The sequence below is a fragment of the Rissa tridactyla genome, chromosome 3 (assembly GCF_028500815.1).
Source record: "Rissa tridactyla isolate bRisTri1 chromosome 3, bRisTri1.patW.cur.20221130, whole genome shotgun sequence".
In the NCBI taxonomy this organism is placed as follows: domain Eukaryota; kingdom Metazoa; phylum Chordata; class Aves; order Charadriiformes; family Laridae; genus Rissa; species Rissa tridactyla.
The window spans coordinates 104,094,746-104,109,740 of NC_071468.1; the positions used below are offsets into that span (position 1 = coordinate 104,094,746).

Here is a 14,995-nt window from a genome sequence, read left to right on the forward strand (position 1 = left end):
TACCCTCAGGAATGTCAAATGATGCTATGTGCAGACAACTAAAAGGAGCCATGTGTGTGTGATGTATTTTAGCTCAGGTGGTAAGCACCATCTCTGAAAACACTCATGCAGTTTCTCTTTAAAATAGCATCTTCTGCTTTCTGCTTCCAACTATAGTTACGATTTATTCCAAACATCTTGCATTAACCCCTAAGAGATAGCCTATTTTCTGTAGTAAGTGAAATAAATACAGTATTTTTCTTCCCTACCTTGGGGAATTTTGAGTGGTTTAAATAATTTACATGTATTAATGAGACATCAAATCAAGAACACATAAAAGCAAAAGATGTTTTTATTTCATCATGTATAGATGCAGATCAAGCTAAAGGTGATGGATTATATATTTTAAATTATGGTAAACATTAAGAAGGATATATATATCAACGTTTAGTGAATTATGGTATATCAGATACTGTAAATATTTCTAATATTTCTAGCAATTGTACTAGTAAGATATGTGCTGTTAAGGTGACAACTTTCAATACATGGGACTGTTACGCGTGACCTTTACAAAACTGCAAAAGCAAACCAAATATTTGAGCAACAAGATGAATAATCGTTCCCTAAATTTCCCCTTGTGTTTTTGAATGTAGCCCCAAGATAAATACTTAATTTTCATTTGGAAAGTTACCACTGAATATGTAGATATATCTTCCCCTATCCCTGCAATCTGCTCATCTGCATGCCACAGGAAATCTGCACCAGCAGTAATTTGCTACTTGGAACACTAAGAAAGAAATGAAAGGCTACCTTATCTAGCTGAAACTGTAGGGAATTAGGTAGTATATAATTACCTGAGCCAGACAATATAATTATCCAAGTTAGCGATTAACATGTATTATCTTATTTTTTGACAGGTCACATTAATAGAGCACTCTGAAGAACGAATAACTAAATTTAACGTTTTAACAATTGTTGGTCTCAGCAAGGAGACTTGTGATCATTAGGAAAATTTCGGAATGTTTCTAAAATTTAGCATCTTGGACTTTTTAAAATCCTTCACAGTATTGAACACAAATCAATTTGATTACTATTATTGTAATTATATTAATTAATTATAATGAGAGTTGTCTATTCCATTTTGTAAAATATTGATTGTATTTAATATTAATGCCTTACAATTAAAGCCTTACCAATGGTATCTTGTGGCTGAATAGGTTCTGTGATTTCAGATGGATCGCTGATGCCATGCTTGTTTGCTGACAAGACTCGGAAAACATATGATTTTCCTTCTGCAAGGTCAAACACTGCATAGCGAGGAGATTTTACTGCAACCTGTGCATTGACTCTTTGCCAGCTTCCACTGCCAACCATGGACTAAAAAATAAAAAAAAAAAAAAAGTGAATCATTTCTGTGAACTGTCAAAAAAAGAACATATTGCTGTATTGCATCCTGCCATGAATTTATTTAAGAGCTAAAGGAGAAGGATCATTCTCAAATGCCTTACTTTAACATATGCAAATTCTCATAGCTCATGCATTCAATTACTCTACAAAAAGGTCTGAATACCTCACTGTCTCCCTGCCTGTCTAGGCTTCAATATATACACACTTGTACATACAGCTGGCCTTCAGGTAGGGCCGTGACTGTCAGCTGTGACTGCTCCCAGAAGAATTACTCTCATGTCCTGCAAAACTCACTTGAACACCCAAAGGTTCGGTATAAAGCAAGCAAGTCCTAATCCAAATTCTGCAGAAGAGGAGGGGAATGTTACTTTATTCATCGCTATATCTTTATGTATTCTGTTGGGTAAGGTCACATCCTAAAAGCATTCATCAAATGAAATAATTACTTTTGAATATTCTCAATGCGGAAGCTGAGCTAATCACCATCACAACTGCACATGGAAGACAGCCAGCAAACCAGCACTCGGAGAGAAGTCTGCTGTCCATTAGGTTCCACAGATAAACTGTCGACCCAAAAAAAACTTAGTCATGGAGTCTTTCAGCAATTTTAGTAAAACCCAAGTGCCCGGTAAATGGCTTAAAATTTCCTTCAAGCACAGAAAGGTGCATACAAACTAAATGTTTATAAAATTTTGGAACAGAGAGTCTGTGAGCTTCCTAGAGGAGGAACAATGTTTCATGAGTGCTTGGAAACTACCCTGTATATATTGAGGCTAAATCATAAAAAGATAAGCTGAAGCCCACGTATCAAAATCTTTTTCATAGATACTGAACCCACCTAGTGTTCTCAGAAAAAAAAAATATCCATTTTCTTCATAAGAAAAAGATAGAAAATATGAAATAAACTGTATTTTGACATATATTTTTCCTTTCTGCATGAAAAACATTAATAGTTACATTTCTTTTTCACAGAGGAAAGAATCAACATCACATTTTATTTTGTAGTTTGATTTGATTTATCTGTTTTTGAGGGAATATGCCGCACAGAGAACTTGCTTCCATTTTGTGGTTCTTGAAGCCTTTAAAAATTCATTTTTATTCTTCAGGACTGAGACTTCTTTATTTGAGATAAATTGATTAGAAATTGCACTTTCCTAACCTAGCAGATGAAGATGGAAAGCAAAAAAACAAACATTCACCTACAAACTGACTGGGCTATTCATACATATAAGTTATTTATATGTAAAAAAGATTTTAGATGCAGGTATTCATTAGTATAATGAACACTTTTTTTCTAATAGTAGCTGTTTAGTCCTCATTCTCACTTTCCCTCAGTAAGTTTGGCATTTAATTAAGACTTTTTTGTTCATCGTTGTCTTTGCTCTACTCTGTTTCTGGAGCTATATAAAGCTATTTCTGTAAAACATGCAGATACATATATTTTACGATTCAAACTTAGAAAGAAATTCAACTAACCAGGTGTAGGTGTCCACTCAATAGACATCTACATCTGAGCTTTTTACCTGGCCTATTTCTGCATATTCTGGAAACAACTAGGTATTTTCATGCCAAGAGCTGGTTGAAAATCCTTAAGTCAGTATGCTTGAAATGTGTAGGTAAGAGCAGGTGTATAAAACTGGGAATAATTACAGGGAAGACATGATATTGTATTGCATAGAAAGAAAACGAGATACTTATTTCCATGGAAATTTTCATTACTTTTCTTGAATGTGAAAGGCAGAGTGGGAGAAAACATGGACATGCTTGCTGAAAAAATTAACTAGTGACTGGAATTCCCTTTACACCTATTGTTTCAACATCCAGTAGGTAATGGATGATAATGGATGTAGACATGGGCTGTAAAGGGCTTTTGAAGTGGAGATTTTGATGTGACTAAGAAGGAAAAGACAAGATGAAGGCTGCAAAAAGAAAAGTGATGCGACCAGAATGATTGGCTGTGAAATGAACTTTGGAGGAATGGGCTGAACAGATGTGAAAAGCAAAAAAAAATGCATGAAAAGGGCCTGAGAAAAAGGGCTGTCCCAATATTCAAGATGCAAATTGAATGTGTGGCAGCTTTATGGACAGTTTTAGTGTTTGTGGAACATTAAGAGGGCACATATGCCAGAGGCGTAATTCATAAAAACTAAGTATAGCTTGGCATGTAAGAGTTTTAGAGGTCAGGTATGACGCCCAATTTACCTATTGAAGTAATGGGGAAACTTTGTAGCAAAGAGGAAAGACTTTGATCTCTGCCTGTAATCCAACATACCTAATTTAGACACCTGGCTCGGGGACAGATGTATCCACATTTTAGTAGCCTAGGTGGGAGAAGAACAAACCTCCCCTGCTGTGATCACAGAAGTCCCATGTCCAGTCAAAGGGAAGAGGAAGGCAGCCATGAAGACTACCAGGGAGCAGTGAACCTGAGACAGACACCTGCCTCTCTCTTGGCCTTACAGGGGATAAATTGGAAATGTCAGGGTATAGCAAAGGGCGCCGTAAGCCTGCAAAAAGGAAAGTGAGGAGCAAATTATGAGTCACTGTTTATTCCTTGCTCTATCACAGCACTACCAGAAGATTCCCTTTAGTACGGTTAGACTGCAAACTTCCAGTCTCATCCGTAGGATAAGAAAGCCTAAAATGTTTCTTTTCCATTAAACTGCTACCTGAAATATGTAGTTTGTTCCCACTTTAGACAGCAGTAAGCAAACAGCACAGGGACATCCTTTTCCCCGGACCTTGAATTTCAAAGCTCATTAAATCATGTAATAAGACATTTGATTGTCCATGCTTTTCTAACATCCCATTACGAAATCCTGTGAGATCTCCAAAAGCGTTAGTTTTATTGTTCATGCTGCAGTTCTAAAAATTAGTTGAATGTAATTGCACACAGGAATGAAATGCCCTACAGCCAAATGCCACTGTACGGTACAGTACCTTCTCAATGAAATACGTCAGTGGCTCCCTGCCACGGGGAACAGGTGGATCCCAGCTGATTACAACATATGTTTTGCTGATTTCCGAAGCATGTACATTGGTGGGAGGGTTTGGAATCTGAATATCGCCTGGAAGAGTAATAAACGTAGCGAGTGTTAAACAGCAGATTAACCCCTGGATCAGTACTCATGCTACAGCTCATCTTTCTGCACTCCCACCCTGCAGTGCAATGCTCAGCTATTAGGGGCTGCGATATCATCTGTGCAGTCCGCTTGCACACTTTGATTAAATTTTGAGAAATAAAGCATCAGTATTAAAAGCTAGTTATTTACTTTTTCAGGAAAAGTTAAATATGCCCCCTGAAAACCTGTGCATTTGTCACACTTTTTTTCTTTGATCACATTTGAATTACTTCTATCTACTGGGCAGAATGCCTTGGAAAAAACCTACTCGCTATATGCAAACAAGAGATATTTTTTGATCAAAGACAGAAGTCTAAAGTGTTATTGCAAGAAATTAGACTAGAAGAAGATATCTGGAAGGGAAGTACAGTAAGGAGAAAAGCAGCTTAAAACACAGTGGAAAGCAGAAAAAGAAACAGAACCTATTAGCAATGTACCCTGTAACATGATGGTATTACCAGCTGTATAGTTTAATGCAGTTCTAAAAACTGTGGATCAGAGACATAAAAATACGTCACCAGCCCTCTGGTGACCCCATCAGTTGGAGTGGCCTGGTCAAGCCCTTCTCCCCACTCACCCTGCAGGAATGTGAGGTAGGACCCGCCTACCCTGGGCCAGTGGGAGGAATTCAGCCTGGCCTTTTGTGGTCATTCTCACCCACTGCAGTGTGAGAAGGAGGTGGGTTCACTATCCAAGGAATTACATCGGTGTAAAACAGCACGAGATAGGAAAGGCTCGGACCTATGATGGACCTCTTCAGGTATAGCTACACAGCTCTGAAGAAGCTTCCTCTTGGTAAAGGATCAGAAATAGTAACTCAGCAGACATCTACAAATATTTTATTTTTATGGCTTGCAATAGAGAAATTAAAAAGTTTTATTCTTTTAAGGTACATTTTGCCACTTCTCAGGCTAGCAAGGATCATATATCTCCTAAATGCTCAGGATATGTCATTAAAAAAGAGAAAAATGTTTCAACAATAACCTCTAAATCATGGTAGTGTTGTTTTAACAGTTTATAAACATCTGTAGAACCGACCAGGCTTGAAATGTACACTGAAATTATTTCATTCTGCATATTTCCCCAAACAAAATCAGACTTTTTTTAGAGTAAACTGACATATCCAAAGAAAATTTATTTTCTCTCAATGCTTTCTATATTTGATTTCCTACAAATAATTTTTTTCTTTAGGAAAGGCACATGGATCAGCTGAGGTTAGACAAAATTGCTGACATACAGTCAATAAATCACAATAATCTTTCACAGCATAAAGTCAAAAGGTTTCCAGTTGGTTTCACATAACTAGATCTTAACATGTTTTCTTACATCCTTGAAAACTCCAAAGCTGACATAATTTGTAATGATATAACATGATGGCACAGCCTGCTCTCTCAGAATGGAAGGTCAACCAGCACTAAAAAGGAAATCCATTTGTGATCTATGAGATCACTTTTTCAGAAATGGTATCCAATCTTGCAGATGGAAGTAATGATCTATATAAAAAATGGCGTCTGGATATCCATACTCCTTTATTAAGTATGCGCATTAATGTAACAGGAATCTAAATATCATTATTCATGTTTATGCCAGCGTGGACATTTAATGCCTCTGATCATTCTCAGGCAGTCCTGAGAGCAGGAGTACATTCTGTGAAGCCAAACAAGACAAATACATTCTGATCCCATAATGTGATTCTGATCCTATAATACCCACATCAATTCATTTAGGGTACCATTGTGAAAATTGAGACGCTTCATCTGTCCTGCACATGCAATTGGGAAACCATGTAATGTCCGATTCTCCTTCAAACTACACCTGTTCTCAGGTGATTTCTCTTTTACTATGTTATTGTTGGAGTTACAGCTTCATAACCTTTGTGGAAGAGAGTAGACAGACCGGTTTTTTTACTACTGAGCCATTATAGTTAACATTTTTGACAGTTTAAGTGAAAAGAAGATCATCATCCAAGCCTAAAAAAATAATCACCACGTATAGAAATAACCAAAGACAGAAGAAATTCAGGCTTTAATCTCAAAATTTGGCAGTGATCTCTCCAGTTGTCCTGAGGAAAAACAATATTTAGTGTATAACCTTAACCTTAAGAAGAACCTCCCTATTCAGGTAGATATATTAATTAAAGAATTGGGATGGATTGCATCAATTTTATGAAAATGGGAATAACTTGCTCAGATCATCAAATTCAGTCTAAAAAAAACCTATTTTTATCTCCCAGAAGGACAGGAGGAAGGGAAATGTGGGCAATCAAATGCAATGTTCAGCTCTTTAAACTCAGCTTAGCACTAGCCAAAGCAAAAAGGTGAAGAGATGCTGTCAGCGCATAATGAAAGCAGTGCTGTTGAGAGTGTGATATTCTCTGTCCTTTTAGACCTCCCCTTTCACTTGTGTTCTCTCAGCCTTGCAAGCCAGAATATCTGTCTTTATTTATTATTAGAGAAAGTTTACTCACTAGGTGGATTTCTTTTCAAGCTATGTTTCTAATTATAATGCTAAGTTCCTGGGATGTAAACAGATAAACTGAAATCATAGAAATGCTACATACCTTCAAGGTCATCCTTACTGATCACAATCTTTCGCCCTTCATCCACATGAATAGCTGTTAATCAAAATATTCAATTAGTTTCTTGAACCAGTTTAATATATTTACAAATTTTGCAAATTATTGTTCATCACCTGTTCAAAAGCCCGTATACCTCTTTTTCTATAACCCTGTTATTAAATCTTTCCCCAGAGGGAGTCAACTCAAAGTCATACACTGGTTCGTTCACTTTCATAGGAAAACAGAGCATGATAAGACAGTACTATTTAAAGATGGGCTAAAAAGCAAGAATCATAGTCCCAGTAGATGGACTCAATTATGTGGCAGATTAGTAAACAATTGTATCATGAATTGGACTTTTGTTATAGGAATTAATCATAAAGCTAATAGAAACACAGCATATTCCACTCAGATTTTACAAGCAACACTGGGGCAGTGGTCTGCAGTCTTCATCATGAGTTTAATTCCCCTCTGAGTAAAAGGAGCACAGAGAACAGAAGATGTGCAAGTACACGGAATCTGCACAGGGGTTTAGGACAAGGCTAGATCAATAAAACTATTCCCCAGAGCAAGCCAGCTTACTCTGTTCGTGGAGAAGTTCTCATAAGGCTCCTTTGCAGTCTGCAGTGGCCTTAAGCACAAGACCAGCTTTCAGAAAGAGCTTGTTTATTAGATCGACTTTTTCCATCTGCCAGAAAAGTCACAATATCAAACCACCCCCAATCTGCAGCGTGGGGCCTTTGTGGCAGTACAGGCGCTTCACTGAGAAAAAAAGTTGTGGATAAATCCAACAGTCTGTGGGCCAGTGAATTCATATGACAATTTTTGTTTTTTCTTTAACTAAACCAGACATATTCAATAGCTTTTTCAAAAGTTACTACCAGCAAATATAGAAGTTTATGAGATCTGAGGGTCCATCTCCCAGTGCAAATGATACAAGCTTCCAAGGCATATTAGCTCTTTTGAAAAGATTGCTCTTTGTGGCAATGAGTGTCTATATTTAAAGCCAAGCAAAACCAGACATAATTGAGATGGAATCCCTATGTCCTGCCAAATTGTCTGTAGAGACCTTGCCATTCCAACTACATCCCCCACCTTGAAATTAGTGAGATACTTTGTTAAAGGAAGAAATAAACTCTGCTCCTCGGCTTAACTAAGCAAACAAAATCTGAAAAAAAATAAGATCAAATATTAAACATCTGTTTCAGCCTTGCATAACCTACTTTGTGTTCTCTCCAGGTCAACGGGGTCAAGAGCTGCAACTGGGTCGGAGGCTCGAGAAGGCCTGCTAATGCCAGCACTGTTCACTGCTCTCACACGGAATATGTAGGACCGTCCCTCGTAAAGACCAGTCACGGGATACTTGCAGACTTTTACGGGAGCATCATTGCACTGGACCCAATTTTCCAAACCTACTTCACATCTTGAAGTAGCAAAAGACAGCATTTATCAATATCATTCCACAATAAGTATACACCATCCTACACACACCAAGTCAGAATCACATAAGTCATCTTCACTAAGCCGAGGAACTAAACCATACACCTCATTAATAAAAGTCACACACTTCTTATACTCTTTCCTCTGATCAGACAACCAGTTCCAACCTTGCTCATATTTATTCATAATGCAAATGCAAAGGTCATCTTTCTTGCATGCTTTTTGGCCTTTTCAACTCTCTCTGCTTCCCTTCCATTTGATTCTCTTCCTTGTCATCTAAAGAACAAGTTATTCACTTTTATTTTTAACATGCATCTCCACAGAAGATGCTGACATTGCAAAATTCAGCTAATCTTTTCCATCTTTTCCTTGCCATATTCTTAAGCAAGTGTCTTTGTGCTTTTCCCTCCAACAATGGTTAGGCCACAGAGTGTAGGAATCATCAAGAAGCAGAGTGATATCCTCATACAGGCTCCTTTGTGTGCATCTGTTTTGTGTCCTACTACTATAAACTTTTGTAGAGAAGACTGCCTTTTGCCCGGACAGTACCAGGAAAAATAGGGTCATAATCAAGGGCTCCTTGGTGCCACAGTAATTCAAGCAAAATGTCAAAAAGCACAGCTGGCTAGATTATATACAAATTAGGTGAAATACTGTCATGATCTATGCACTGCACAAATTGGATATAAATGATAGAGTCCCCAGGGCTTAAGTTAATTTCCTCATACTGAATGCCATTCATAAGCCAACATTTTCCAGCAATTCCCAGACAGTTGTCTCTGAACTAGACCAAATTATGGGGTAGCAAATAGAAACGAGCTGCAAATGTTGCTTTTAAGTGCAGAGCAGTATACATTATGAAATCGTAATGTTTTTGCTGACTGACAGCTTCAAACACTAAGTATCAGATGTTCTGCTCTGGCTACAAGGGACAGGCATGCACTTCAGTGGAAGAGACACACAAAATAGCGCTCAGATCTCCTGATCGCGGGCTGCCTGCACTGAGCTGTAATCCCAGCAAAGTGCAAAGCAGACCGGAGGAGAGAGGACTGCCGTTCTGATTTAAACTACCAGCTCCCAGGAGCCCATGCCTTGAGCTCCTGGTGCACCACAGTTAAGGCAGAAATAAAAAGGTAATGTAATAATTCCTAGATTTCAGCTTTTGTTGTATACAGATTAAAGAGACTAAACCTAATTCAAGATGCCCATGGATTCTGGCTTCTATAAATTAAACATTGCCAGGGCTCATTCTCTGATTTGGCCACATCCATACTATTGAACATTTTTAGTGTCTGGTAAAGTGTGGCTGCCTGCAAATGATTACTGGGAATGGCCCCTGGCCCTTCCTAATTCCCAGACTGTGCCCAGAATTGCCTGGGAAGGTACTAGATCATCTGGGCTAAAAGTCTGCCAGTGAACAATCTAGTGATTTAACACAGTAGGCAACTGAGTTCCAGCACTTATGGTCTGTAAAAATGTATCTAAAGAACCCATATATTGAAGGATATAACAGCAATTTTTTTTTCTTCAGTATATACATGGTTTTGGCACTGAACAAAAATAAATCAAAATGTTTACATACTTGTCAACAAAATATCCAATGACTGGGCTCTCACTGGTTGTGTTTGGTGGTTTCCAGGTAACAATTACGTAGTCTCTGTTAGCATCTTGGCACTTAACATCCATTGGCGCCCCTGGTGCTCCCGCGATCAATGCATCAGCATCTGGACCACAAATAAAAAGAAATCACTTTTGACCCTGATTCCTCTGAAATCTACCACAGAGACAAAAGGGAAAATTTCCAGTTCACTGTGCTATTTGTATACGTGAATAGGAGCCCAAAGATTTCATTACACAGTAATTCACTGCACTAATGAATCAGGCCCTAATGTCTACATCTCCATATAAGTAAAAATGTTCAAGCATATTTTTGAGGGCAAAAAGCAGTTTAGGCATCGAATACCCATTACTTTTCCTGCAAATTAAAAGCCCAACTACCCCATGTGTTTTTGATGCCCTTTCCAACTGAAAGCTCTAGCTCAGTGGGTTACTGATCAGACCAAGGTACTCAGTAAAGAACATGTAGCTGAGGAAAATAAATCTCTTAAGGAGTAAAAAATTTGCAGACTCCTGGTACATTTCTAAGGATTCTATTTATTTAAAGTCTTACAATACTAACAGGCATAAGTAATAAATGTTCCACCATTAGGATATCCTTCTGAGGCTTCATTTTGAGAGGTGTTGACTGATGTGGACCCACAACTCCTAATGAAGTCTCCTAACATGTAAATGTCTCTCCCTTCAAAGAAAGGTTTCTATAACACAAAAGCATCCTGTGTAGAGTCTAAATTTATGGACTCTAATCACGATCAGTTGTGATGTGGCTGGTGCTCGGTATCAGATCACAGCCTACATGAAAAAAAGGCAAGAGGAAGGCCAACAGAGGACGCTAGAGACTCCAGAGGACATAGCTCAAGTCCAGGGTCCTGTGCATGCAAAGTGACAGGCTGCCCAGAGTGGTTGAGTCATCATCCCTGTAGGTATTTAAAAGATGGGTAGACATGGCGTGCTTAGGAACAGGGTTTAGTGGTGGTTTTTGCAGTGTTAGATTAATGGTTGGACTCCGTCTTAAAGGTCCCTTCCAACCTAGTTGATTCTATGACTCTACAATTCTATAGTATAAAATGGACAATAGAGGTACCTTAAAGTGACCCACCACTACAAAAAAAAAAAAAAAAAAAAAAAAAAAAGACTTCTAGGGAGGCTATTATACATTAGTGGGCCTTTTTCACCTGGGTACTTTCTTTCTTAGAAAGTAGTTGGGAAATAGAGAGCTTTAGCAAATTGTTTCCAATGAGATCAGGGTGCCAGCGTAGCTTGTTCAGGACATACTGCAAAGCTGATGAAGGCCTTGCACTAGTCCTGTGAGGAGGATGGAACTCAACCCCCTGAAAAAGCATTCATGTCCCTTCACCCCACCCAAACTGTCTGGACAACACTTCTGCAAGACACATATGTTCCAATACATTTCCAAAAAGAAAAAGGTTTGCAATCAATACAGCTCCAATGGCTTCAGTGGGGCTGCTCCTGTTTGCCACCATCGAGAATGTTGCCCAATGTATTTAAGAGAGTGAAAGAACTGCTCAGCCAGAGATATTTTTGTCTTTCAATTAAAAAAAAAAGTGAAAACTAGATTCTGCTCACAGGTGCATGTGAAAGCTCATTCTCACTTCACCAAGAGCTGTGCATGTAAATGTGAGGGAAAATTCTGACCTTTATTCTATTTTAATACATTTACCTCCTTTTATCTACATCCCTTGTGAAAACCGTATTTCTTCAGTGACCTAATTTCATACTTTGCTTCTTTTCTCTGATTATTGAGATGACTGTGCCTGATACAGGAGTGGGAATATTTCTTTTGCTTTTTCCTGTGCCTCCCCCTAAGGCCAGGCACAGGATATAAGAATGCCCAGTGAGGACTGGTAGTATGCAAAAATGCAAAAAGAGAGAAAGAAATAAGCTGTTTCTTCACAAGAATGATTTCTCTTGTTCTTCAGGAAAGAAAATGTCCTCAGAAGCATGCTCCTCTTGAAGATCCCCATTCATGTAAGGTGACTGTTTTTTCTAGCACACACTACTATATAAATCAAATGACTATGAAATACCATGAGGCTGGATTTCCTTCGTACTTCAGTCATCACATGGAATTGTTCAATAAAACTAATCTTTCTACTGCTCTTTTTAATTTCTCCCCAAGAAACAGATGAAAAGTTTACCTCTGACAAACAGGTAGGCACTGTATTCGCTCACTCCGCCTTTTGTAACCATGCGCAGGGTGTATAAGCCTTCATCATCCTTGTTCAGGTGGGTAAAGGACAGAGCTGCCTGGCCTTCTCCAAAATACAGCTTCGTCCACTTGGAGTCCGTTATCAGCACATCTGGATGAGAAGACCCATCAGACACGTTACTATGCTGGCCAGAACAGCCTATGTCCTAGTGCAGCTCTGTGCTAATCAGGGGGAAAAACTAACCTTTATGCCAGCTTTATTCAGAGTGATGGTGCTTTGATGCTACGAAAGCTCTACAGAGAGTAAGATGTGTCTCTCTAAACTTATTTCATCAGTGAATCTGAGAGAATATGAAGTCTCAGACCACTCTAATGCAATGCCAATGAGAGAATTTCCATCACTGTAATTTTTAATACACTGACAGAGAAAAATATTATCCACATTCAAAACAAGAACATGAAAACCTGCCGTACCCTGTAATGAATGCAGGGTGGAACTTTGTTTAATTTTTTAAAAGTTTTGCTACCTCTTCAGGTCAAATGCCAGATTGATTACTCAATTTCTTCCTCCACGTTTAAAGACCAGATTTCAGTTTAATCTGAAGATTGCTATAAATATACACTAAATTTAAATCTTCAAGGCATGCCTGTTGAGCAGTGAATGAAATTAAATTTGAATTTCTCACAGGTGAGAGGTGGTGACCCACGATTAATGCAAATTAATCTGATTGCCTAGTGAAACCAGAGCAAAAGAATGAGCAGCATATTTTATTCTAGCCGAGGGACTTTCTCATAACACCCTTTTTAATAATTGATTGGATTATTTTTTATTTTTAACTCCCTAAGACCTATTGCATATTAATTTATTGTAATCAATGCAGCAGAACTGTATTTAAAGGAGTTGAATATCTATAAATGTTTATTATTCTTTTGCTTAAATACACTTTGAAGCAGACACTTAAACAATTGCAAAGGAATCAGTTTTCCCACCCACCATCTAAATTACATAAGAAGGTATAAAAAAATTACACACCTTCAGATAATAAAGCATCTGGAAGACACACGCTGCTAAAATTTACAGCAGTAAATTACATCATGACCTAGGCACGCAGTTGTTTTCTGAGAAGTATACAATGTAAATTCAGTCACATTCTTTGCCCTGAGATCCTTAATCATGAGATCCTCACCTAGAAAATCTGCATGTCTCCTTTCTGTCACGCATGTCACAATGGCACTGAGACTTTGTGTAGAGAGATACGAAGTACTTTAAATGAAATCAGAAAATGTCTTCACCTAGAAAATTTAACTAATGCAAGAGTTCTGTGGAAAATCCTGAAGAAAAAGAATGAAGTTGAGTGACCAGCACCTCTGAAAAGCATGTCACTTATTTACACTCCAAACTTGAGTGAAATGGTAGACACCCTAGTTTGAATATATAGAGACTGTAGGCAAGACTGTATTGTCTATTAAAGCCAGAATAATCCATTTTCACCTTTTATGTGTACTTGAGACCAGAAACTGTGGAGGCAGTCACGTTTAGTAAGAGCAGAAAAACTTCTCTCCTTCACACAAGGCCAAAGACCCACCAGATCTTTTAAGAAAGCAGTTCTTTTTTTTTTAATGTAGTCTGGATGTATGACTTTACATACAAGCAAAGAAGAAGAGAAAATTTTGGAGGCCACAAACATATTCAGAAGTTCTAATAAGCAGGTATTCATGCACCTGTCATCACAATAATATGACAATTACAGGGTCTTACTACCGCACACAAATTCCCAGTCTATTCACGTGTTGTGCTCTGTCGCTTCTCCCAGCACTTACCAAGGAGCAAACCTGCAGGAGACTAACCCTTGGAGACAGTGTGACTGAAGGCTCACACGCTGTTTTGAGTATATGAGATATTTTTCCTAAAATATTACTCTGCTGAAAGTTCATATAAAAAGTAAGGAATTACTATATGCTGAAGCTTCTTTTCATCATGTATTTTGGTTGCTGAAATTTCAGCTAAATTCTGCACTCCACGGTTTTTCCCTCTGAATTCAATTATTTTATTCTAAATTACAGCATAAATGGCTGCAGAATGCTGGTACCTATAGCTTTATAATGGTTATATTATATTAGAGATCAATAACAGAAAGTTCTTGTTACCAGATGAACTCATATCCAGATTGATATACATTCCTGAAGCATTATTTTGATTTAGTTCTCTTGGTTTCTTAAATCGTTCTAAGTGGACCATGAATTATAGACATCATATTCATGTTTGTCAAATCCCAAACCACTTCAGAGGATCTGATTCAGTTTATTTATATGCCCATAGGAGTCTAATAGACATCCTCAATAAGGTTCACTCGCATGAAACTTATTAATGTTGGATAAACACGTATTTCTCTTGTGCATAATTATTAGAAGTAAATCATACGTATCCACCTCAGGGCTTTAGTTGTTATTACTTGATTAACACAAACTGAAATTTTTTAGGAAAAATACAGTTTGTCTTAATGCAAGAGTACAATTAAGTATTACTTCTCAAAATACCAAAATGCCTAAAACACATGATGTTGAACAAATTATTAATCTTCTCATTGTTTACATTTATGCATTGCCTCCAGCTCTCAAGAGACCCAACAGGGGAACAGTAGCACATGGCAAAGGTTCACAGCGCATGAATTCCTGCAGTGTTTGGGAACGAGTTCTTCCAGT

At 37.9% G+C, this 14,995-nt stretch overlaps 1 protein-coding gene across 2 annotated transcripts in view; it reads right to left on the minus strand.

Moving 5' to 3' along the window:
• MYOM2 (myomesin 2) overlaps positions 1-14,995 on the minus strand; it is a 79,056-nt gene that overhangs the window by 40,641 nt on the left and 23,420 nt on the right. For both annotated transcript variants that reach the window (XM_054196253.1, XM_054196252.1), the window contains exons 11-16: positions 12,282-12,443; positions 10,088-10,229; positions 8,289-8,488; positions 7,069-7,122; positions 4,327-4,454; positions 1,173-1,356 (exon numbers count right to left, since the gene is read on the minus strand). In XM_054196253.1, the coding sequence (XP_054052228.1) occupies positions 1,173-1,356; positions 4,327-4,454; positions 7,069-7,122; positions 8,289-8,488; positions 10,088-10,229; positions 12,282-12,443 (870 nt within the window). The remainder of the gene's footprint in view (positions 1-1,172; positions 1,357-4,326; positions 4,455-7,068; positions 7,123-8,288; positions 8,489-10,087; positions 10,230-12,281; positions 12,444-14,995) is intronic.